Here is a 25,660-nt window from a genome sequence, read left to right as displayed (position 1 = left end):
TCTCCCTCTGTCTCACTCTGTCTCACCATGTCTCCCTCTGTCTCACTCTCTGTGTCTCCCTCTGTCTCACTCTGTCTCCCTCTGTCTCTCTCTGTCTCACACTGTCTCCCTATGTCTCCCTCTGTGTCTCTCTCTGTGTCTCACTCTGTCTCCCTCTGTCTCACACTGTCTCACACTGTCTCCCTCTGTCTCTCTCTGTCTCTCTCTGTCTCACTCTGTCTCCCTCTGTCTCACTCTGTCTCACCATGTCTCCCTCTGTCTCACTCTGTGTCTCTCTCTGTGTCTCTCTCTGTGTCTCCCTCTGTCTCACTCTGTCTCACTCTGTCTCCCTCTGTCTCACTCTGTCTCACTCTGTCTCCCTCTGTCTCACTCTGTCTCCCTCTGTCTCACTCTGTCTCACTCTGTCTCACTCTGTCTCACTCTGTCTCACCATGTCTCCCTATGTCTCACTCTGTGTCTCCCTCTGTCTCTCTGTGTCTCACACTGTCTCCCTATGTCTCCCTCTGTGTCTCTCTCTGTGTCTCCCTCTGTCTCCCTCTGTCTCCTTCTGTCTCTCTCTGTCTCTCTCTGTCTCACTCTGTCTCCCTCTGTCTGACTCTGTCTCCCTACTGTGTGTCTCACTCTGTGTCACTCTGTCTCCCTCTGTCTGACTCTGTCTCCCTACTGTGTGTCTCACTCTGTGTCACTCTGTCTCCATCTGTCTCCCTCTGTGTCACTATGTATCACTCTGTCTCCCTCTGTCTCTCTCTGTGTCTCACTCTGTGTCACTTTGTCTCCATCTGTCTCACTCTGTCTCTCTATGTGTCTCACTCTGTCTCACTCTGTATCTCTCTGTGTCTCACTCTGCCTCCGTCTGTCTCACTCTGCCTCCCTCTGTCTCACTCTGTCTCTCTCTGTCTCACTCTGTCCCCTGCTGTCTCCGTCTCACAGACATGGACGCAGCTCATCACCGCCACTGGCCCGGGGTTCTGAAGGTGATTGCCGGCTGCCACATCTCCCTCTTCCAGATGCCTCTGCCCGAGGACGCTGTGCAGCTGGGCGGCTCCATGAGTCTCCACGGCAACCACATGACCCTGGCCTGCTTCCACGGGCCCAACTTCCGCTCCAAGTCCTGGGCCCTGTTCCACCTGGAGGAGCCTAACATCGCCTTCTGGACGGAGGCTCAGAAGATCTGGGAGGACGGTGAGACAGAATTTTCCAGATGGAACAAAAAAATCACTACATAATCAACAGTTAAAAGGAAGTAGACGGGACAAATGGCTGTCGTCGCAGCTGGATACTTTTTTCTTGGGTTGACCTTCTGTCTTCATACCATTATTTTTGAACAAAATATCTGAAGAAGCCTGGAGGGCTCACAAAACACATTTTTGGCCATGACTCATATGCTAATTTGGAGAATTTCCCAATAATGTCTAATATCCCCAAACGTAACTCGATAATAATCTGTTGGAGGTCATGCCTCTTAAAGCTCTCAGCTTCTGTTCAAGCAGTGGTGGAAACATTTTTAGATCCTCTACTTAAAGTGGACCTATCATGCTATATTTGAATAATATCTTGTAGGGCCATACCTATATAAAACATGTTTTTTTTTTCAAAATACCAAACAGATCATGCATTTTAGCCATGCCTCATTTCGCTCTATTTGCTCTTTTTTATCCCTGTTTTTGCAAGAGCTGATTCTGTGAGAAGTCTTCTTCGCTGCTTTTGTGGCAGACTACAGCGCCACCTACAGGCCTGACATATGTACTACAGCGTCTCCAGCTCTCTCGAACGGCAATGACCGTGGCTGTCTCCTCCTGATAGGTGGAGAGTTGCCCATATAGGCGGAGCTCCTCGTTTCTGACGTCAGAGATATTTCAAATCTGTATCAGTCTGTATCAGATGCGTTGCAGCCCCGTTTTTAGAGATTTGGGTATCGAGGAAAAGAGAGAGGGTTGTGTTTTCTGACACTTGTGGCGCGTTTCCACTGCAGGCCTCGCTCGGTTTGGTTAGGCCTTATTAGGCCCGGCTCACTTTAATGCTGCGCTTCCATTACAGTTTAGGAACTGGGGTAGTTACTATAGTAACGCAGTGTAGGGGGAGCCGTGACGTCATCTTCAATGAGAGCCCCAAAAAACAACACAGCCGTTAGCTCTTAGCACTCAGAGCTCACAGCTCCTCATATCTGTTCAGAAACTAGACAAAAGTTAAACAAGTACAAACCACAGACTGCCTGTGTCATGGCGAATACAGTCGCTGGTTTATTTATGTCTGTATAGGCCGTTGCTGTGAGTGTGGACGGTCGGAGCATATATAACGTTGGCTTAGCCAAGCTCCATTTAGAAAGCACGCATTTTAAAAGGGTTTTTCGCCTGCCGTCTGTCTGCAGACTTGTCAAAGCATTAATTCATGGTCTTTACTAACCGGTATCAGTATGTTGTTACTTCGGCATCATTTTGAAACGTGTATTATAATTAAATCACGGTCATTCTCTCTCTAGTTTAGCATACTCAGCCCGACTCAGCCTGGTTGTTCCTGGCCCTAGAACCACGATTTAGTCGGGCCAGAAAAAAGGTGAAAAAGTAGCCCCGGGCCAAAACTAGGCCAAGTGGAAACGCAACCAAAAACGGGCCCCGCACGGCTCGGCACGCTTAAAGCGAGCTACCCGCTGCAGTGGAAACGCGCCATTGGTGAGTTCCCTGACACACCGGGGACACATATTCATATAAACGACTTACAAAAGTGCATTTTGCATGATAGGTCCACTTTAAGTAAAAAATACTTATACTATACTGTAAAATAACTATATTTAATGTAAAAGAACTGCATTAAGAATGGAACTGAAGTACTGTAAATGTATTAAAATATATAAATGAACATGTGAAATTGTCAAAAGGTGGTAAACAAGAATCTTAATCACATCATTTTAAATCGAAATCGCGATTTTAAATGATGCAATAATGAAATCGCAAAGCCTGCGATTTTTTACTTTTTTTTTTTTTTTTTACAATATATATATTTTTTTTAACCTTTTTTTTATTATTATTGTGTGTCAGTCATCCACACCAATCAGAAGTGCTGTGCTCCACATGTACCAGCCATTGTTAATCAATCAGAAGTAGCCCATGATAGAAGGTGATAGACATATTGATCCAATCACCTGCCAAGTGCTTTTGAAAGTGTCTGCCCTTTCCAAATGGCTTCCAATGGAGCTTTCCTAGATGGTTTCTGAGTCAGGTCAGTGATGCTCCATCACATGTTTCTATCACAGGGTGAATCTTAAACTGAAGCTTGACTTTAAAGCAACCCAACGGAAGTTTCATGTAAGTTTAGTTCTTTCACTCGTAGCTCGGGCTGCGAGGGTGATAGAGACGGGAGCACGTTGATACGACCTTCCTAGCTGGAGTTATGGCCGCATTTTACAATAAACTTCCGTTGGGTCGCTTAAAAACAAATATCGCAAATCGCAATCGCAATATTTGTCAGAAAAATCGCAATTAGATTTTTTCCCAAAATCGTGCAGCCCTAAATCACATCCAATGATTTTCTCTATGCCAGACAATGATGAGAGTTGTTGTCTTTAATCACCCTTTGATCACTGACTCTGCTCCTGTCCCAGGCTCCCAAGATGATTCCACCTACATAGTGCAGACACTGGACTTCCATCTTGGTCATAACACGATGGTGACCAAGCCCTGCGGGGCCCTGGAGAGCCCCATGGCCACCATAACCAAAATAACCCGGAGGCGGCATGAAAACCCCCCACATGGAGTGGCCACGGTCAAAGAATGGTTCAACTACGTCACTGCCATGAGGAACGAAGGTAACTGGTTTCATTTATCAACGTGAATCGTTTATTTTGCATCCTGAGGTCACAGGGATGCATGTTCCAACTTTTACGATTCAAACATCCAACGCTCTCTTTTTCCAAATGTTAAATCTGAATAACTTGTTGGAATCAGCTTGCCATGTCTAATAGTGAAAACACTATATGGAATAATGACTTCATGTGTTTCTCAAGAACGTGACTGACACGATAAGATGCTATGGGAGCAGCCTTGCTCTTATTGTTGGGCCTGGTGAAAATGGACTGCTGTGCATTTAGCTGTCCTCTCAGGCCCCTCCCCTTTTGGAGCGTAGGGCAGAATTAGGAGGGAATTCCGTCTCGTAGCGTTTGTGCACTGTTTTGAAATGCCGCTCCTAAATTACCCTTCTTCGATAAAGCCACGCTCGCATTGCAGGAGACAGATGGACTTTGAATTGGAATAGATACAAACATAATCATTCTCCCACTCGGAGTGAAAATTATATATTTTGGGCTTTTTTGCTTCTGCCATAATTGCGGTCTTGTGTGTGTGCGGACTGTCACTCCTGTTGCCACGGACAACGTCAGCGAACTAGTGCCCACTGCCCACCAGCCACGCCCGACACATGGGGTCAAGCCAATCACAAAGCTTTGATGCGTTCAAGTGCATTATTCTGGCACAGGAAGATTATGTTATAGGACAGGGCTATTCAATTGGCGGCCCGCGGGCCAAATCCGGCCCCCGGGTGATATTTACTGGCCCTTTGAGTATAATGTTAAAAAGTAAAAAAAAAAAATGAAAGTTTAATTAAAAAAAAAAATTAATTGAACTTTTTTTTTTTTTGGGCCAGAGTGCTTTTATTCCTGAGAGGGTGTTACATTGAGAGATAGAGGGGAAGACATTGCCTGAAAACATTGGCGGGCTTGGGTTTGGAACCCACCTACTAGCAACTCCTGTCATTTATTGCGTCTCTGCGCACGTCCTCGCGGCTCGCGCTGCCGTTCACTACAAGCTCGCGCACCTTCGACGGTTTGCGCCAATGGTACGATTAATCAAACCTGGTCAGCATAGTTGGATATCAAAATGTCTCTTTCTACGTTAAAAAAACGAAAGTTTGACACCGAAAACCGGCAATTCAACAGCGAGTGGGAAGAGAAGTACTTGTATGTAAATGTCAGTGGGAGGCCTGTGTGTTTAATCTGCAATGAGTGTTTATCGGTGTGTAAAGAGTACAACTTGAGAAAGCATTTTAAGACACGCCAACTTTGACACCACTTTTCCGGCGGGCTCTGATGCTCACCGCCAGAAGATTTTGGGGCTAACTTCGTGCTATGACCAAAGACGTAGCTCCCTGTTTCGGGCTTGCACTGACCAAGAGAGAGCTACCGCAGCGTCCCTACGAGTGGCCTGGATATTAGGCAAAAAGAAAAGGCCTTTTACGGACGCAGAGACGGTCAAAGAGTGTATGCTTGCATCAATTGAGGAAGTGGTTGCAGATGAGAAAATCAGAAAAAGCGTTATTGACTCAATTAAGAACATTCCGATTTCTGACACGTCAACATCAAGGAGAGTGGAGACCCTTGCATCGGACGTTTTTGAGATTCTCTTGGACAAACTGAGACAGGCGGAGGTTATGTCGCTAGCTAGCTATTGATGAATCCACTGACAGCAGCGATGTTGCACAGCTGTGCCTCTGTTAGATTTGTTGATGGTGAGTGCTTTCGGGAGGATCTACTTGGATTAATTCCTTTGGATGGACACACGACCGGTGAGGTGATGTTCCACAAAGTGGTTTCGTTTTTCAAGGAGCACAAGGTGGGATTGGATCGTATTAACATGCTTGTAACGGATGGGGCCCCTGCGATGTCGGGCTGAACACAGGGACTGTTCGCTAGGCTGGAAGATGTGGCTCCACAGCTGAGTTTGGCTCGACTTACACGTGCAAATCAGCATTCTCACACATGAATGCCATAAAAACTAATAATCGAGCATCCCTCACTGACTAACATCTGCATCACTGTATGCGTATTGCCATGACAACGTATTAGGGGTCGACCGATTATCGGCCAGGCCGATTATCGGGGCCGATATTCCTCATTTGACCGATTATCGGTATCGGCCTTTTTTTTATAAAATTGCTGATAACACTTTGGCTCTGTACACGAGCAATGTCCCGCCCACAGCGCTATCTGAAGGTAAATCAGTTGAAAGCCGAAGTTCAATAAACATCCCAATCCCCTATGCTGAAGTTGCAAAAACAGCACGATCTATTGATCCAATTCTATCAGCTTCCCAGTTACACAGGGACGCGGGAAGTCAGTCAGAGTTGGGGTGCGTGCAGCGTCTCGCAGCGGAGTAACGGGTGCGGAGGGAGGGCTGCGAGTGGAGCCTCGCAGTTTTTCAGGTTGATATGTGAAGCTCATTAGCTAGCCAACATGTATCTAGCAAATGTTTAGCAAAATATTAGAAGTGAGGCTACTAGTCTAACGTTAGGTCTACTGTAATAGCCTCACTTTTAATAGTTTGCAAAACATTAGCTAGCACTAGTGTTTTGCAGTTGCTAGCAGCTTATTGGGATTTTATGCTAGACAGACAGGCATTGGTTTGATATAATACATTAAGCATTATTGTTAGTTAAGCATGTCAGCCTGCAGCCCCACTTCTTGTCTCTCTCTAACTCATAGCAGATGCCTGCACTAAAGAAAAGGGCACAGAGAGGAAACCAGTTGTAAGATGTTTAAAAGTTCATTAAACATAATATATGCTTACATGCATTTCAAAGAAGTTGTGTTGAGTTGTGTTGGAGTTTGTGTTATTCTACATTTTGACACTATAGATTTTCTGATTTTACTGCAAATGTATATCGGTTCCAAATATCGGTTATCGGTCTCCTTGATTACTAATAATCGGTATCGGTATCGGCCTTGAAAAAGCCATATCGGTCGATCCCTACAACGTATACTCCCGACTTCCCTGCTCTTGCTAAATCGCAAACATGCCATTTCTCTCATTAGATGGCACATATCTGCCAAGTTGGTTGCATATATGTCAGTTATCACTATGTTAATCAAAAAAGGTTTGAGTTTTAAAAGGCTGTGTGTTGTGGTTTGGTAATTAATACAAGTCTTTTGATAATTGTTTTTGCTTTTAATTAAGCAATTGATGTGGTATGGCTCACTTGTCTTAATTGTTATACCATAATATGCACTGTAGTTTGTGTATGGCCCTAAATTGCTATTTTGTGTGAATTATTAGCTCATTTAATCTAAATCTAATGATGTTGATGGTTATACTAGCTTCACATGTACTGAGTTCTGAACTTGCCATTTATAAAGGCCTTGGGGCTATGTTCGATTTAATTAAACAAAATATATGCACTCCACTATGCTGTTGTAGTCATTTCATTTCAAACCTTTATTTATGCAGGTGAATCCCATTGAGATCATTGATCTCTTTTTCAAGGGTGACCTGCTGTAGTAATTACTATCTGAAGCTCTTAATATGATTGCTCATATTTCAAGCCATTTTTTTCCCGGCCCCTTGCTTTGGATCATTTTCATCAACCGGCCCCCATTCCAAACTAATTGAATAGCCCTGTTATAGGACATTAACGATAAAACAGAATATTGTTGTTCTATTTTTAGACACATCTCGCGATCGACACATCTCGCGATCGACAAACTTCGAGATGAGATCGACTAGTTGGGCACCCCTGTTTTATGACATTGGTTTTCGGAATATTGCATAAAATAATCTCTATGGCAAACACACCTTTATGATATTTACATTGCTTTTGTTCTGGAGGATAATCGTCACATGTTTGGATTTTTGAGCGTAAATGCAATCTTAAGAAGTCAAAAGCTAACGTTAGGCTACAAAACGAGTTACATCGAGGTATTAGGTCAAAAAATCTCTTAAACTTGTGTTAAGCAAAGACCTTATTTCAGGCTTCTAACTAAAAACACATTAAAAACCATAAACTTTGAGACGAGGAAGGACGCAGTGCTGAAATGCTAACTCATTCCTGGGTTTTGGACTCATTCCAGAACCACTATTGGAGGCAATATCAATCCTCTGGAGATCTGCGCATCTCTTATCAAACAAACTGCATGTTTTTAGTGCGTACTCACTACCTTTGTTGATATAAAAGTATAATACAGTAGAGTTCTGTAACAGCACATTTAAATCAGCGCCTATCTAAGATATACAACATTCTAACCTTGATGAAATCAGAATGGATGCACGGTTAGTGCTTTAAACTGCACTCGCTTCATCTCGAGTAACCTCATTAAGAGGTAAATGGTTGCTTCATTGTAGTAGCTTCTCAAACTTTAAGCATTTCTCAACTTCAGACAGCTTTGACTTAAAGAAGACAGACACAGCGTTTTCTCTTTCCCTTTCTGTCTGGCTTTGCGAGCAGCTGCTTATCTTCCATGTAAAGCAGGTGCAGATAGTATTTCCCAAAGCATGGGAGCAGAGCGGTGTGAACACGACCTTAAAGACTTTCCACACGTCTTATCTCCCGTTTCAGAGCTGAACCTGCTCAGGAACGCTGAGGCCAACAACCAGGAGGGCGGAGCGGCTGCCAAGAGCTCCAGCCTGCTGAGCAGCTTCCGCAGCTCCTCCAGCTACAACCACGAGACGGAGACCATCTTTGCTCTTCCCAGAATGCAACTGGACTTCAAGTCAATCCACGTACAGGATCCTGAAGAACCTTCGCTAACAGGTGATGAAATGGAGTATGATAAAATATTTTGTCTTTTTAAGGTCACACTGTATCTTTACATAACATGAGTCAACAAATATTGTGGAAAATGTTGCTCTTGACTAACATGACCTCGGCAGAATCACAAAAAAAAAAGAATTATCTGTAAAAAAATGCGTTTTCCTTTTTTCCTCTAACAAAAACCACAGCCCCCATGACCATATGTTATACTAATTGTGTACACTTAGATATAAACTCAACTCAACCTAACCCTATCTTTCAACCCGAGTATATCAGGCTTGCTAACGCTAATGCTAACGGTGTTGAAGAAGGTTGAGTCTGAGAAGCAATGGTTTGTCTCTGCTTCAGATCTTTTTTTTCCTTTTTTTTTCCAGACACCGACAGCAAACCCAAAGTGGAGTGCAGCGTGGTGACAGAATTCACAGACCACATCTGTGTCACCATGGACGCGGAGCTCATCATGTTCCTCCACGACCTGGTTTCTGCATACCTGAAGGAGAAGGAGAAAGGTTTCACATCATTCATTCATTACTTAGAGGGATTGTTGGAAGTGGGGTTTTATCAGATCCTTTCCAGTAGTGAGTGTAGCCTGCAGTAGATGGTCCGCATGCCCCTAATTTGGTAATAACAAACAGACGGAAGCTAAACAATGTCCTGTGGAGGGCGGGGGCAGCAGCAGAACATATTTAAGACACCTACAAATATCAATATCATATAGTGCAGGGATGTGCAAAGTGTTTTCACTGAGTGCCACATACAGAGAAACATACAGAGGGCTGGGCCACATGTGACGTTTATAAGTTATAATTTAGCTAAATCAATTAAAGGTGGGGTAGGTACGTTTGAGAAACCGGCTCGAGATACACTTGTTGTTATATTCCATGGAATGCTCTTAACATCCTGATAGCAATGGATATCTGAAATGCTTTGACAACAAATCCATAAACAAATGTCATCTGAGCCGGCCCGGCTAAAATAACTGGATGGCCTACCTGCCTGTCAGCCTTCCATCTGTGCACAAACTTATCTCGTTCCCTCATTGGTCATGTGCGCGTTCGTGTGTGTTGGAGGAGGGGCTCTGTAAGGAAGTGGCAGATTTGTTGTTGTGTATTTTCAAATTCTAGCGCACTCGAGCTGGTTTCTCCAAAATTACCTACCCCACCTTTAAATGTAGGTCAATTATTCTTAATAATTGGATATGCTTAAAGAAAGAAAACGGACTACATCACAGCTCACCATAGGGTGATTTTGTTACAAAATGTTTTGGTACTTCAAGCTTGGGCTTTTTTTATCAACAAACATTGGCCTTATTAACACATGAATACTGTGTAATATATATTTCTACATATATTTAAGACGAACATTATAAGTGGAGCACGAGTTTCAGATGTCGGTCATATTCCATTATACTTTTAGAATTAGCTGAGGGCCAATAAAAAATGGATTTAATGATAATCTATTTTTTTTTCTAACAAATTAGCAGCCTTTACGCAGACGAGTTCACATTCTTCGGGACAATTAGAGTGGTGCCGTGAGTTGTTCTGTTGATTCTGCTGCTGAATAGAGAGGGAGAGGAGGCGAGATATTCCATCAGTTTGATCCGTCTGGATTCATTAGAGCAGGACGTTTGAATGGAGTAGAGATCTATACCATCAAGGTGCCGTGCCGACTGCCTTCAGGGACTATCATGAATCTGTGTAGAGTGGTGTAGGGATGAGGAAATAATGTAGGCCGACCCAGAAGTGAGCATCACAAGGCGTCCATCGACAAAGGATATCTTTTGAATATTGCAGAAAATAAAATCAGCTGCAAACACACGTTTATCACACTTACACGTTTTGTTCTGCAGGATGTCTCCACTCAGAGTAGTATAAAACACAAGTGGTAAACCCGCAAATTAGTCAGCATTTTTTAACGTGTTTATGGTTAGACGCTTGAAAAAAGATCTTTGGTTAGCACAAGCTTAAAGGTGGGGTAGGTCATTTTGGAGAAACCAGCTCGAGTGCGCTAGAATTTTATAATTTACACAACCGGAACAAATCTGCCACTTCCTTACAGAGCCCCTCCTCCAACACACACGAACGCGCACATGACCAATGAGGGCACGAGATAAGTTTGTGCACAGATGGAAGGCTGACAGGCAGGTAGGCCATCCAGTTACTTTAGCCGGGCCGGCTAAATGATTGGTCGTGCTTTTTACAGCGCCACAGATGACGTTTTTTATGGATTTCTTGTCAAAGCATTTCATGTATTCATTGCTATCGGGATGTTAAGAGCATTCCATGGAATATAACAAAAAGTGTTTCTGAAGTGAATTACCTTCCCCACCTTTATGAGATGTTAACCCTTTCATGTTTGGTTCTACAATATAAAATATGTCATTAAATACTCCACTCGTGAATGTCTGACGCTTTTATGTTTCATAAAATGTGTGCTTGCTAACAGGTGACTAAAATAACTGCTAAACGGCATGATGCCCGGAAGAGTCCGCCTTTAGCTGCACGATGATGATGTACTTAGTTTTTTGTCAAGGGAGCCCTTGCAATGCTAACTTACGGGTTGGCCTACGAAAACACTTCATCACTGCACCACTCTATAACACCACTTTATGAGTTTTGAAGCGTAAATGCCATTGACAGAAGTAAAAAGCTAACGTTAGGCTATTACTACAGAACAGTCGCTAAGCTAAAAGTGGCTAATTTTTGGTGTGATGATGTTGGTGCTGGAAGTTGTGGCTCAGTGAGATAGTGCGCTGATGTTGGATTAGTGGTGCACTGGTTGAAATCCCACTGCAGTCAGCATGTCGCACCCCAAGTTTCCCCTGTCAGGATTGCCCACAGTACTAAGTCATTGTGGGTAAAAGTGTCTAACAAGTGACATGACATGTAATGTAATGTTTAGTTATCCAATGTAGTGACTTGTTAGCTAATGCGGGGGGTTTTTAAAGGTATGTTTGGGCAAGAGGGCCTTTATTGCAGATATTAGTGTAGAAAGGGGGAGACGGGGGAGACGGGGGAGGACATTGCCTGAATTGTTCAGCTGGCTTCGGGATTCGAACCGGCCTGCTATGGGTTGCTAGCTCTAACCAAGCTTCTATGTGTGTTTATGACACACAGAAGCTTCAGACATTCAAGAGTGGAGTATTTACTGATACATTTAATGTCGTGGGACAACTCATTAAAATGTCCTTAGCTTGTGCTAACCACAGACTTCCAGACCAGGGAACCCGGAGTGGTAAAATGCTGACTCATTCCCAGGTTGAAGAACTCACTCCTCTACTGTGTTGTGGTGTGCCTGTTGAAGCAGCAGTGACCTCATGCCCCCTCTCTTACCTCCCCCCCTCTCTTACCTCCCCAGCCCTGTTCGCCCCGCGGATGTTTGCGACCCGCCCCGGGCAGAAGAGCCCGACCGCCCTGCACGATGATGGCTCCTCGGACAAAGACGACGGCATCAACTACACCACGGTGGACTGGAGGGAGTTCATGTGCAACACCTGGCACCTGGAGCCCACCCTCAGGTCAGTGGAGTGGAGGGCTTTGTTTGGTTAAAGGACTGATGACGTGAATTAAGCTCATTCCGAGCTGCAGAGGAACAACAGGAAGGAGCATTCGTCAGTCTCTATGACCGTGTTGCTCCAATGACGCACAGACTCTCCATGCACATCATAATATACAGAACAAGGATTTTTAAAGGACTTCTCAGATTACAGGCAGGTGCGAAAGAACGCAGACACAGACTGAAGCAAGTAGCGGCGCTGAGCGGCAGAGCCATACATGTGTTAAACCGAAGTTCACGATCTTATGATCCAATTCTATCAGCTTCCCAGTGAGGGGGGGGGGGGGGGCTGCGAGTGGAGACACTAGTGTTTTGCAGTTGCTAGCAGCTTATTGGGATTTTATGCTAAATAGACAGGCATTGGTTTGATATAATACATTAAGCATTATTGTTAGTTAAGCATGTCAGCCTGCAGCCCCACTTCTTGTCTCTCTCTAACTCATAGCAGATGCCTGCACTAAAGAAAAGGGCACGGAGAGGAAACCAGTTGTAAGATGTTTAAAAGTTAATTAAACATAATATATGCTTAAATGCATTTCAAAGAAGTTGTGTTGAGTTGTGTTGGAGTTTGTGTTATTCTACATTTTGACACTATAGATTTTCTGATTTTACTGCAAATGTATATCGGTTCCAAATATCGGGTATCGGTATCGGCCTTGAAAAAGCCATATCGGTCGATCCCTACTACATACCTGCTTTTTTAAACTTGTAAAGACCAAATGAGTCTCTTTACTATTAAACACTTTACCACACAGTATACTCTTAGTTGCAAATGTTACAGTTGACTAAGGACCACACAGCGTTTTTTTAACAATGGTTTCTAATAATAACAGAGCCATAACATGGGGCCATTGAGAAATTACCCAGCGTCTTTGCGCTGAGCGCCTCCGAGACATTTTTGTCCGGCCACTCTAAGCACTTTACGTTCAGAACGCACCCGTGACAACACTGTACAAATTCAAGGAGAAGCTAGCTTTTGTTTGTGACGTTCACACAGAAACGACCAAAGACTGAAAGGCCTGTTTGTTTGAGCAGATAGGACCTGGATGTTGCCAACGGTGACTGCTCTACTTTTGTCTCCGTAGCAGTGCAGCTTAGTCCTACAAAGAGTGAGAGCAAGCATCCTCTGGTTGGTGTTCATGGTGAAAATACGAGTAGAGGGTAGCCCAACTTGATAGATTCAAGGCATGGGGCGAAGCTAATCCCGTCTTCGGAACATTAAACACATTTCTTTATATATATTTATGCCAGAAAAAGTGGATAAAGGGCCTAAACTGAACCCTTCCTTCTTCGTTCCTCAGGCTCATCTCCTGGACAGGGCGTAAGATCGACCCGGTGGGTGTGGACTACATCCTGCAGAAACTAGGCTTCCACCACGCCCGGACTACAATTCCCAAGTGGCTGCAGAGGGGGGTGATGGACCCGCTGGACAAGGTGCTGTCGGTGCTCATCAAGAAGCTGGGCACCGCGCTGCAGGACGAAAAGGACAAGAAGGGGCGGGACAAGGAGGAGCACTGAGGAACTGTCACTCACTGAAGTCACTACACACTGGATCACAAAGGCCACTACTGGACAACCCATTTTAACAGCCTATGAATTTCAGCTCAGTTGTTTACGTGGTCTGTGCCACTAAGCGGCTCAGACTGAAGCGTTTTGCACCAATGTCGTTTTCTGTATATTTTGAACAAAGTAGATAGAGTTATTCGCCTGCTTTAATGGTAAAACCCCTGCCTCTCTTACCTGTTGTAAATGACCTTACTGATGAAATCGCTTGAAAGTTTATTTTAAAGCTTACCACTATTTCATGAGAAATGATTTCTTATACCATTGCCTTTTCTTTGTTTCCCATGGAACACATGGTAGATATGCTTTATGTATTTTATAGTGTAGTTTTAAGATATTTAAGAACAGTTCAGTGACCGTGTTCTTGATTTTTTTTTTTTTTTTTTTTTGATGTGAACAAATAAATACTGAGAGGTTACGGCACATGATTAGCGCAGTCATCACTATTTATGGGTATGTGAAATGTCTTTAACATGTATGAGCTTGGTGTGTCAAGCTTTTGTTTGTCCTTTTTTTAAATCCATACAGTAGAACCAGTGTATATAATTAAGTTTCTTAAATATGTTGATTTCCTAACTTAATAAAATATTGCCATTCAATTTTAAACGAGGCTCTGGTCTGAATCATTGAAAAATGCCTTGGGCCAGCATGTTACTGGGATATAGTTTGTAAGTCAAGGCAGAAAATCATTGATATTGTTTAATTCTGCTTTATTTTATTTTATTAAAATACATTGACATAAAGTTGGGTAGTGATGATGTTTTTTCTAGGACGACCAAGAAGTTAAAGGTTCCATGTCATGTCCGTCCCCTTGTGTATTACGAAGGTTTCTCTGCATGTAAACGGTCTGCGAAGTCAAAACCCTCAAAGTACACCCTGTTGCGAGTAAAACTCTAACACAGGGGGGGTTGCGGGTGCTAGTGGAGCCTCGCAGATGGGGTGCTGAGGGGGCTGCAGCACCCCCCTTCCCGTGTGCATTCGCAATGTCTAGCTGTCTCGCAGACCCCACGCAGCAAGCAGGAAATGAACCCAGCTCACACTATCCGCTCCTCGCAGCAGCGAGCCGTGCAACGTCCTGCCAACACGGCACCCAGACCCCACGCAGCATTCTCATCTGTTTGTCCTTACTGGGGTCATTTTCTGGTTGGCAATGCCATTGTAACACATAATCACTGATGTTCCGCTGTAACGGTGGTAGACCATAGTGGTAGACTCATCAGAACAGAGTGGGCGAGCTGACCAATCAGAGCACAGTGGGCTCACAGGGAGGGGGGGGGGGGCAGGAGCTCCAACAAGCCGTGTAGGACAGAGAGTGAATACACATACTATACAGAGATGCTGTATGAGAAACCAATGTGAGTTTGGAACTTTGAACAATATAAATCTATTTTAGTAGACCTCAACAATGGAATTATGATCAGTAGAAATGGCCATGACATGCCATTAACATTGCAACGGCTCCCTCAATACAAAGCAATGGGATTGTTCCATTTTTGAATATTGCAGAAAAAAAGTCCATCTGTGGCAAACTCATGTTTATAATTCTTAAAGGTTTTGTTAAGCAGGATAATCTCCCCATATTAACAAGACTTTTATGATTGTTGAAGCGCAAATGCAACTGCCAGAAGTATAATAAACGACTTACATCTTCGTCGCTAAAATGACTACATTTTCGGAGTGATGTTTATGAATCTCATTTAGTTTCTTGTTGGCAACTGCCATTTTTACGACACATAGAAGCTTCTGACATCCCAAGTAAAAAGCTAACGTTAGGCTATAAACAAAAAACATCATGGTCGCACCGCTAAGCTAATGGCGGCTACTGTTTGGCGTAATGATGTTGTTAGCAACCGCTAGCAACCTAGATGCTTAAGAAATGCAACAGTGGGGTATTTACCAATGTACTTAATGACGTAGAACAAAACTTGAGCGTTGGTGGTATTCAGAGATCTTATTTTGGGAATCTAACCCAAAGATATTTTATAAAATCTTTGACTTCAAAACATGCTAAGCTCTATTATGGAGGAACAACATTAAATCAGCTTTTCATGAAATGTAATTTCCATAGGTGGTGCTCTTTCTGTTATCTTAAAGCAGTTTGCCTTTTACCGCTCGTTAAAATCCATTACTTTAGGTGGGAAGGATTTTTCCCTGAAAAAACTTAAATGTAACTTTAATCAACTGGGAATGGGTTATGTTCCTTCAAAGTGTCCCATATTGTTAGAATCAAAGCTCTTAATGGCGTCACATTTATTTTCTTCAGGCAGTAATTTCTTTTTCTTTTTCTTTTTAGGTCAATTAATGAGCACATGTGGAAAGATACCATTTCTAACAACATGTATCCGTTTCTTCCCATGTTTGCCGGAATACTTTGCCCCCCTGCTCCAAATCCATAAATGCCTGCTGTGCTCACCACGGGGTTTTGTTATTACAGAACTCTCTTTGAGTGTAAGACTCCCCCTCCCAGCGCTAATCTCTTCCACTATGATATCCCCCCTCACCGTTAGCATTTTCATCTTTTGGTTCCATGCCATGGTTTTGCATTTTTGATGGTGCGTTGGCGGGTGAAGGGGAGCGGGGGCACTGTGGAGGGAAGAGAACAGCGGGCTTCCTCTGTAATGTCTGCTGTGAGATTACAGCAGTGTCGCTTGAGGAAAGCCAGACAGCTCAGTGTGAGCACACTTACATCTGTTTCCTGATGCTAGGGCCGGACCTTATTTGAGATTTTTATTCCGCTTGCTGCACACGATTTCCTTTGAAGTCACTTGTATTTTACATATTCCGTACACCGCTTTTCTTTTATTTATTTCACTTCACAGAGCTACACTGTATACATATTAACATGGAGGCCGAGTGAGTGACCAGCAGATGGAGTCAAAAGCCAGTCGTCCCAGTGTGAACTCCTCCTTAATGTCTCTCTCTTTGCTTTACTGTCCACAGCCTGAATTTCAAAAGAGAAACAGAATAGAAATCATGAAGAAGTGATGAAGTGGCCAGAGATGTCAAACAAATCTGTTGCCTTAGGCCGGCAAGTAAAAGAAAAGTGGCATTAATCAATAGTGATCGCATATATAGAAAGTCCTTTAATGCGAGAATGTTGAAAATAGAAAAGTTTAAATATGCATATGCTGGAAAATGTATATTTTATCTCCAGAATACAGAACTTTTTTTTATATTAAGGGTTTAAAGCTTTGAAGTGAACCAGATACAGATAACAGTTGAGCTTTTGACAGGAAAATGCATCGTCTCATTCCAGAATAAGTCCTCATTAGATGACAGTAGAAACCGAACAGAGATAATATCATTAGAAATGTTGGTCAAAGAGGTTTGGAAACGTCAGCCTACATTTATACAGTATATTATGTAGGCTTACAGGGGCGGACTGGGGGGAAAAAGTGGCCCGGGGATTAATTGACAGACAGGCCCACTTAATGCGCGGTATGTATCGGCCGGCCGGCGACGAAAGTATGTTACTTAACAAAAAACCCTATGCATTTTATGTTATTTTGGACAATTATTCATATAGTAATCACATTACCTGAGCCCTTGAGTTGCCTAGAGCAAAATAGTTACGGTATATATTTAGTGATTTTAATGTTAACAGATCATTGATGCAATAACATTTTGACCCAATTTGCCTGACTTGACACATGGAATAAAACATGGGCGTAGGAAGCATCCTCAATGTGGGTGAGACAATTTAACAGGGGGTGTGGGCAGGTGGTGGACCTCACCTCCTCTAGGGGGGTCCAGGGGCAAGCTCCCCCGGGAAGATTTTTTTTTAAATGTTGAAGTTAAATGCATCAATCTGGTCCATTTTGAGAGCAAAATTAGGGACTAAATCTATGGCAGTCAGTAGGGGCTTGGACTGTGAGCCGTAGGGTCGCCGGTTCAAGTCCCCGACCAGACCTATTTGGAGTGTGGACTTCTACTTGGAGAGGTCCCAGTTCACCTCCTGCCGTGGTGCGCTTGAGCAAGGCACCGGACATCCCCCTTCCCCCCTCACTCCCATTGCTCCGCGGGCGCTGTGCAAGAGCTGCCCACTGCTCCTAGTACTAGACTCCTGGTACTAGGATGGGTTAAAAGCAGAGAACATGCGTGCACTGCGTGCTAATAGAACCGTCCTTAGGGCAGCAGAGCGGAAACGGTGGAAATCCAAACACCGCAATTACCTCCTAACCTATCAGGCTCTCCTCTCCTCTTTCTCTGCTTCGATCTCTCAGGCAAAAGCACTTTCTTTCAAGATAAGATCCAATCTTCCTATTCCAATCCCAAAAAACTATTTTCCATCTTCTCCACCCTCTTGGACCCTCCCAAAGCCCCTCCCCCCTCCTCACTTCTGTCAATCGACTTTGTTAGCCACTTTGAAAAAAAGGTTGATGATATTCGCTCTTCTTTTTCTGACTCACCTTTACTCACCGCTGGGTCACCAGACCCTCCTTCCACCCGCACACTGACCTCCTTTTCCCCTCTCTCTCCAAGTGAGGTTCTTACCCTCATTACCTCTGCCCGCCCTACCACCTGTCCTCTGGACCCTATCCCTTCAAACCTCCTTCAGACTATCGCTCCTGATATTCTACCGTTTCTCACCCATTTCATCAACACTTCTCTAACTTCTGGTCACTTTCCAAACAGTCTCAAGGAGGCAAGAGTAAACCCTCTCCTAAAGAAACCCACTCTCAACCCGTCTGATGTTATAAACTACAGGCCTGTCTCTCTCCTCCCGTTCCTGTCTAAAACACTTGAACGCGCTGTCTTTAAACAACTCTCCTGTTATCTCCATCAGAACAACCTTCTGGATCCGCACCAGTCTGGTTTCGAGGCAGGTCACTCCACAGAAACTGCTCTCATTGCTGTCACTGAGGAACGGAACACTGCCAAAGCAGCATCCCTCTCCTCTGTCATCATCATTTTGGACCTGTCTGCTGCATTCGACACGGTGAACCATCAGATCCTCCTTCGCACTCTCCAAGAACTTGGAGTTTCAGGCTCTTAACTTTCCCTCCTCACCTCATACCTCAAAGACCGCACCTACAGGGTTACTTGGAGAGGGTCCGAGTCCGACCCTTGTCAATTAACTACAGGGGTCCCTCAGGGCTCTGTTCTTGGTCCCCTCCTCTTCTCCTTGTACACAAACTCGCTCGGATCTGTCATTAGCCCGCATGGTTTTTCATACCACTGCTACGCTGACGACAGCCAATTAATTCTGTCCTTTCCCCGCTCAGAGACCCAGGTCGTCGCACGTATCTCTGCTTGTCTAGCTGACATCGCTCAGTGGATGTCCGCACATCATCTCAAGCTCAACCTCGACAAAACTGAACTGCTTTTCCTTCCGGGAAAAGATTGTCCCACTCTTGACCTATCAACATCGGCACCTCTGTTGTTTCCCCGACCCAGACTGCAAGGAATTTGGGTGTGATCCTAGATAACAACCTGTCCTTCACTGCAAACATCGCTGCTGCAACCCATTGCTGCAGATACACGCTTTACAACATCAGGAAGATACGTCCCCAGCTGACCCAGAAAGCGACGCAGCTTCTGGTCCACCTCACGCCTAGACTACTGCAACTCCCTCCTGGCTGGTCTACCTGCATGTGCCATCCGACCTCTGCAGCTCATCCAGAATGCAGCGGCTCGTCTGGTCTTCAACCTTCCTAAATGTTCCCACACCACTCCGCTCCCTTCACTGGCTTCCGGTAACTGCTAGAATTCACTTCAAGACACTGGTACTTGCGTACCATGCTGCGAATGGATCTGGCCCTTCCTACATCTAGGACTTGGTTAAACTGTACACCCCTCGCTGCGAGGGGGACCCAAGTTCCGATCAGCAAAAACACGTGGGTTTGCTATCCTGGCTCCAAAATGGTGGAATGAGCTCCCCATTGACATCAGGACAGCAGAAAGCTTACACACCTTCCGGCGCAGACTGAAAACTCATCTCTTTCGGCTCCACTTCGAGCGATAGAATTACTAACAAAGAACTGCTAACAGAGCGCTTATCTATAGCCAGTTGAGTAGCACTTGAACTGCTTGGCTCTATGAAACCTGATGTACTTATATGATTCTGTTTTCTTCAAGGTTGTGTCTTCCTGGTCGAATGTACTTATTGTAAGTCGCTTTGGATAAAAGCGTCAGCTAAATGCAATGTAATGTAATGTAATTTATCTGATGGATAGGAAAGTGCTGTTGTTTTACATTTCAACTATAGGCAAGAAAGCAACATAATTGTAGTTCCCATACTTTTACATTTCAAACTTGAAACTAAATAGCTTAATTGAAAAACCCAATGTTTATTTATTTAACTGCATTTGTATTCTGCCTAAACTATTTTAGTTAGACTACAACATATGATCATTTCTAGAAAGTGATCATATGTTGTAGTGTTTCCTCATTTTCGGATCATGTGTTGAAAGCCAATAACTTTGAGGCTCTGAAATAACCCCATGCTTATCTTCATCATATAGTAAAGATTTAGAACTACCATCAAGAAACTTGTAATTGAAATGATTGAACCACCAGTGATTTCCTTTTTTATTGTTGTCAATTCTTTGCTCTGAAATTATTACCATTTCTAATTTATTTATCACTGGAATTGCTTGATAATGGAATGGCTTTTTAGAAAGGAGTCTCAGTTTCAAATATTTGTCTAATCATCACCCCGCAATGGAAACCCTAATGATGGATAGAAAGAGCAAATACATGATTCCCTTAAGAATATTCAAACCTCTTCAAGTCTGTCTTCTAAGCCTTGCCCTACAGAAAAAATGTGCCCATACGGGACAATAAAGGCCTTGAATACCACAGAGCGCTGTTATGATGTACAGCTATTAAACTGCCTTGATACAAATGAGCAGATTGAGATTTGAGCCACACTTTGATTGACTTTCTAATAGTTTGTTCCACTTCATCAGCTTCATCTTGATTTAATAATGTGGTGTAACGATATGGCTGAAGAGTTGAAAGGAAGAAGCTGGTAGTTCGAATAATAGAATCAGAATGTTCTGTTCCTTGAGTCTATGCTTGGGATGTGAAACGCTGCCACACAGAATAACTTAGTCTTCTCTCGCTTGGTGGTGACCTCCCTATCTGAACCCCCCCACCATGAACAGCTGCCATATCTGCTGCAGCCCTCTCATGTTAGCTTAAATGTGGAGCTTCTTTACCAATGCCAAGGTAGCAGGATCGATCTCATGTGTGTCCACCAGCCAGCAGTTTGAAGGCCGTCTGTTCCTGTGGAGATAATGCCTGCCAGTCTTTACTCAGGGAAATGCAGAAACATTTAAACTAAGAATTATCACCCTTGCAGTTAACGTCTTTTAGCTCTTTTTTTGGCTTTTACTGCCTGCAAATTAAAAAATCAATCACAAAAAGATATATATATATATATATAGCCTAATACCATCAGTTAAAAGTTTGCTTAATTTGACCCTTGAAACTAACAAGCAATAACAAAATCCCAATAAACAAGGGAACACATTGGAATTAAACTCAGGTAGAGAAACTGTGAAAGGACCACTCTCTCAGGACGGACAGACCTGCACTAGATATGGTGTACAGAATAAACATCATTATAAAATAACAACATAGGCACTCCATACGCAATAAATAAAACCCCAGAAACACATTTCTGCCCACTTGGGCAAAGTGCACATGGAAACAAACTTTAAAAACCAAAGAGCAACCGCCAGGTCAGAAAAGTCCACCAATTCAATTTAAACCTGCATTATTTCTGATGTCCAGCCCAGGGACTCCAGTAGTTGCAAAGGAAGTCCTGTTGTATAGAAGTCTATCAAAAAATATATAGACGTTTCGATTCATTTATTAGCTCAGTAACTATTTACTTCCTTTCAATCCCCAGTAAATCTTATTCAGCAGGATGTATATTTTGTAAATTAAGATTACAGTAAACATTAAATAGACAATAATTCAGGGTATGCTTAACGCCATGGCTACATTGTGATTCAGTCCCCCTAGTTTCCCGCTTGTTTTCAGATGTAGCAGGGAGCTGTTTTCCTTTGTTTATAACTCAATTATACAAACTGTACACTACATACATTAGCTGGCATACAAACAATTAGCAACTAGTTTACGAGGGGTGGAACATTTACCTGTCAACACGACAGAGACATGGGCGGAGACCAAAAACAGAGCTAAAAAGTAATACATATTTCGGCTCCAAATAAACAGCTTGCTGCGATGCATCAAAGCGACCCCAAAGAAGAATGCATGTATATTAAACTGCTTTGAAGAATTCAGCAATTGTTCTTTGACCATATCAACAATCAAAATGCTCCATTGACATTGGTAAACCCTTGTAGTTACAGTTTTACCAATTCCAGCCAAAGTACCCTCAGGTTGCTTTATAATGTTGGTGCATGTAATTAGTAAATCAGTAATTAGCATATACTGTAAAAGTGTTTTTTATTCTTTTATAAAGGCCCTGTCACACTGTCCCGAAATTGACACCCGATGGACACACGATAAAGGAAATGTTCAAATTCGGCTGTGATCGTAGCAACATCGGGCCATTCGTGAGGGCATCTAAGCCATCGTATGACCGCCGGTGGAGTTTCTCAGGCTCCGGCAGCAACTTCGTGAGCGGCAACTTCGTAAGGCACTCGTGAGGGCATCTTGTCAAATCGTGTTATCATCAGTGCATTCACACTCACTCTGATCGGGGCGAATGCCCGATGGCACTGATGATAACAAGATGCCCTCACGATGGCCTTACGAAGGGCAAAATTGACACACGAATTCAACACGAAAATGAACCTTCGCAAGGTCCTTCGGCAATTTTTTGGCATGCCAAAGAATTTGCCTCCGCTCACGAAGTTGCTGCCGGAGCCTGAGAAACTCCGATGGCCCGATGTTGCTACGATCACAGCCGAATTTGAACATTTCCTTTATCGTGTGTCCATCGGGTTGTTTTATTGCACAACAAAATCACGTAAATATATTATGTAAATAACCCAATTTGTGTTCTGTGAAACTAAAAAGAATATAATATATTATTTTGAAGGACAGTTGACAGGAAATTGTTGTTGTTATGGAAACAACATTACGGAGAAAACGTAATATTTTCTACATATAAAGACGGAGAAAGTAAAGAACAAAGTCTGAAGATATCAGTACAGTATCATAGTACTGTAACATAATTGTTTTTGGTACTTTCATTGCAGTTGTATGTCTTAAATGTAATGTAAATGTTACCTTCGTGTGTGGTTCGGGGCCATGTTCGTGCGAAATTCCATATTCGTGTGTCCATCGGGTGTCAATTTCGGGACAGTGTGACAGGGCCTTAAGCATCATCAATAAATTACATTTAAAAAATGAAAAACTAACTTTACATTTTAACACATTAGCTGTAGCAGTGTTGACCTCAGTATACCCCTTTGTTTTTGATTAATTCATCCAGACTGCTGTGTGAGGTTAACATATCCAAAGGCACAACATGAACTTAAGATATGTCTGCTGTCTCCCTGCTGTAAAGTGTTTCACTATTTGCATTTAATGCCTTGCAGGCTAATCATCTCTTTTAAAGGGGCGATTGAATACTACTGACATGAATGTAATTTACAGAGACATAGAATATACTATTGTTCGCCTTTTTTGCTAATATCAATTATTTGAGTTATTGTGTCTATTGGGTTGAGTCAGTCTGACTCCTGTAGGAACACAATGCAACCTCCATCATTTTTGAGAAAATTCCTCCTAGAAACTCATTGGATGCAGGCAGAAGATCGCTCAGCTGCTTTTAGAGCTTAGTGCAGCATTTGAGAATTGGTCATGCAATTTTAATGGACTCACTTAAGCACTGAGGTGTGTATGAGCATATCTCAGATTCCATCTTCCTGGAAGACCTTTGTCTGATTCCATCTCTTGGAGGCATAGCTTAAAGTCCCACAGAGCTCAATTCCACATCACGGCATAGAACAAGCTCCCCCCTCAGAATTAAGTCTTTAAGTAAAACTCTATGACATTAAATTGGTGTGTAGAAAAAGGACTGATCATTTACTGTCATTGTACAACACATGCTTGTGCGAGGAAATTATTTAATAAAACACACTGCAACATAACAAAACATAACAAAAAAGGAATTATGTTTTGTGGTGGATTGTGGAGGATCAGTTACTGAGGAATTTCTGCTGAGTCATAGACCCAGAAATGAGTTAGCATTTCTTCCTGGTTTCCTCTGTTCGTTTTTGGTTAAATTCCCCTCAAAACTTACAAGACTTTCTTGTTGTTCTACGAAATCAAATATGTCAGTAAATACCCCAGTGTTGAACGTCCGAAGCTTTTACGTGTCTTAAAAACGGTGGTTGCAAACTGGTGGCTAAATGACATTACTAAATGTTATCTCGCCAAACGTTAACCAGTCACGTAGTTATTGTAAGGGAAACTTCTGTGTAGCAATGCAGTGGGAGTCACCGACTCAGGAAGGAGACACAGTAGAGCAGGAGCTTTGATGTCAAACACTGGAGGTTTATTTGGAGTTAACGGCCGGAGGATTCACATCACAAGTCACAGCAGTCACGGTCTGACTGCACGGGTGGTTGCCACATCAATTCTGGAGAACCTCTCTCTCGTTAGCCCATTGAACTGGTTTCACAGAGAGTAATCAACATATTTTGATAAGATAGTTTAACCAGTTGGGCACACTGAGTCACTTGCGTCTGTCACGTATGGCCTCGAAGATGTCATACCTTGGAGTCCACAAACAACAAAGAAGGAAGTGTCCCAGTGCGCCCACAACAACAGACCATCTGTGACCTAGTGTTGACCGGTCACAGAATGGGAACAATAACATTATGGCTCAAGCAGCCTATGTCCTTAAAGGAGATAAACAAACGTCAGGGTTGGTCCTGTACGTCATATCTAGGAGTCTAGGTCAATAATTTCCCTAACAGTTATCATTTTTCTTTTTGCCAAATAAATTTACCAACCATTAAAGAAGTTGTGTTGATGTTTGGAGATTATCCTGCTGAAAAAAACATGTAACTGGTAACATAAACCTGTTTGCCACAGATAACCAATGGAAAATCCTATTGCTTTTTGTCGATGCTAACTTCTGGGTCGGCCTACAAAAAGATGTCATCACTGCAACACTGCATGGTCCTGATGTCCTGGTGGCTTTTTTGAAGGTACTTGTTCTCACCAGAACGAATCATGCCTGGTAGATGGTCACCAATGATGTACACACACAACACCTGCCAGTTTGTATTGTTTCCAGTCAGGAAGCTTTCCATTGTTCCTCTGTAAGGTAACAAGATGTTGCCTTCTTTGTTCTCGCAAGTTCTTTTTGATTCCCAGGAAGTTTAAACTGCTCTCAATCAATCAATCAATGTTTATTTATATAGCCCAATATCACAAATGTTACATTTGTCTCAGTGGTCTTCACAGTGTGTACAGAATATCAGTATGACAATACGACACCCTCTGTCCTTAGACCCTCACATCGTACAAGGAAAAACTTCCGAAGAAAACCCACAGTTTAAAGGGAAAAATAGGAGAAACCTCAGGGAGAGCAACAGAGGAGGGATCCCTCTCCCAGGACGGACAGACGTGCAATAGATGCCGTGTGTAAATTGAAAAGATAAGGTAGTCCAAATGTTTGGAAATGCATGTGTGTATAATAGGAAGATGAATCCACGAGGATATCCATCCAGGACCGATGATCCAGGACCACAGCCACGACTCGCGATCCAGGGCTTGCGATCCAGGACACAGGACCGCAGGATCATCCATGACTCCGGATCCCGGCGTATATAGACACCAAAAATAAAGACATTTGGGGAAACTGGGTTAATCGGAACATGAGAGTACACAGGTATAGACAGAGAGAAGGAAGAAGTAAGATGTCCCCCGACAAACTAAGCCTATATCAGCAAAACTAGGGGCTGAATCTAATCAGCCCTAACTATAAGCTTTATCAAAAAGGAAGGTCTTAAGCGCACTCTTAAAAACGGATAGGGTGTCTGCCGCCCTAACACAAACTGGAAGCTGATTCCACAAATGTGGAGCTTGATAAGAA

At 43.2% G+C, this 25,660-nt stretch overlaps 1 protein-coding gene across 1 annotated transcript in view; it reads left to right on the top strand.

Annotated features, from left to right (window-relative positions):
• kiaa1109 (KIAA1109 ortholog) overlaps positions 1-14,235 on the top strand; it is a 154,333-nt gene extending 140,098 nt beyond the window's left edge. Inside the window, exons 85-90 of the mRNA XM_071207266.1 lie at positions 931-1,182; positions 3,599-3,802; positions 8,317-8,511; positions 8,886-9,020; positions 11,869-12,028; positions 13,368-14,235. Coding sequence (XP_071063367.1) covers positions 931-1,182; positions 3,599-3,802; positions 8,317-8,511; positions 8,886-9,020; positions 11,869-12,028; positions 13,368-13,584 — 1,163 coding nt within the window. The 3' untranslated portion in view covers positions 13,585-14,235. The remainder of the gene's footprint in view (positions 1-930; positions 1,183-3,598; positions 3,803-8,316; positions 8,512-8,885; positions 9,021-11,868; positions 12,029-13,367) is intronic.
• Positions 14,236-25,660: the final 11,425 nt, after the last annotated feature.

The sequence above is a fragment of the Pseudochaenichthys georgianus genome, chromosome 22 (genome assembly GCF_902827115.2).
Source record: "Pseudochaenichthys georgianus chromosome 22, fPseGeo1.2, whole genome shotgun sequence".
Lineage (NCBI taxonomy): Eukaryota > Metazoa > Chordata > Actinopteri > Perciformes > Channichthyidae > Pseudochaenichthys > Pseudochaenichthys georgianus.
Note: the sequence above shows the minus strand (reverse complement) of the source record. Positions and strands in the feature narration are given on the sequence as shown.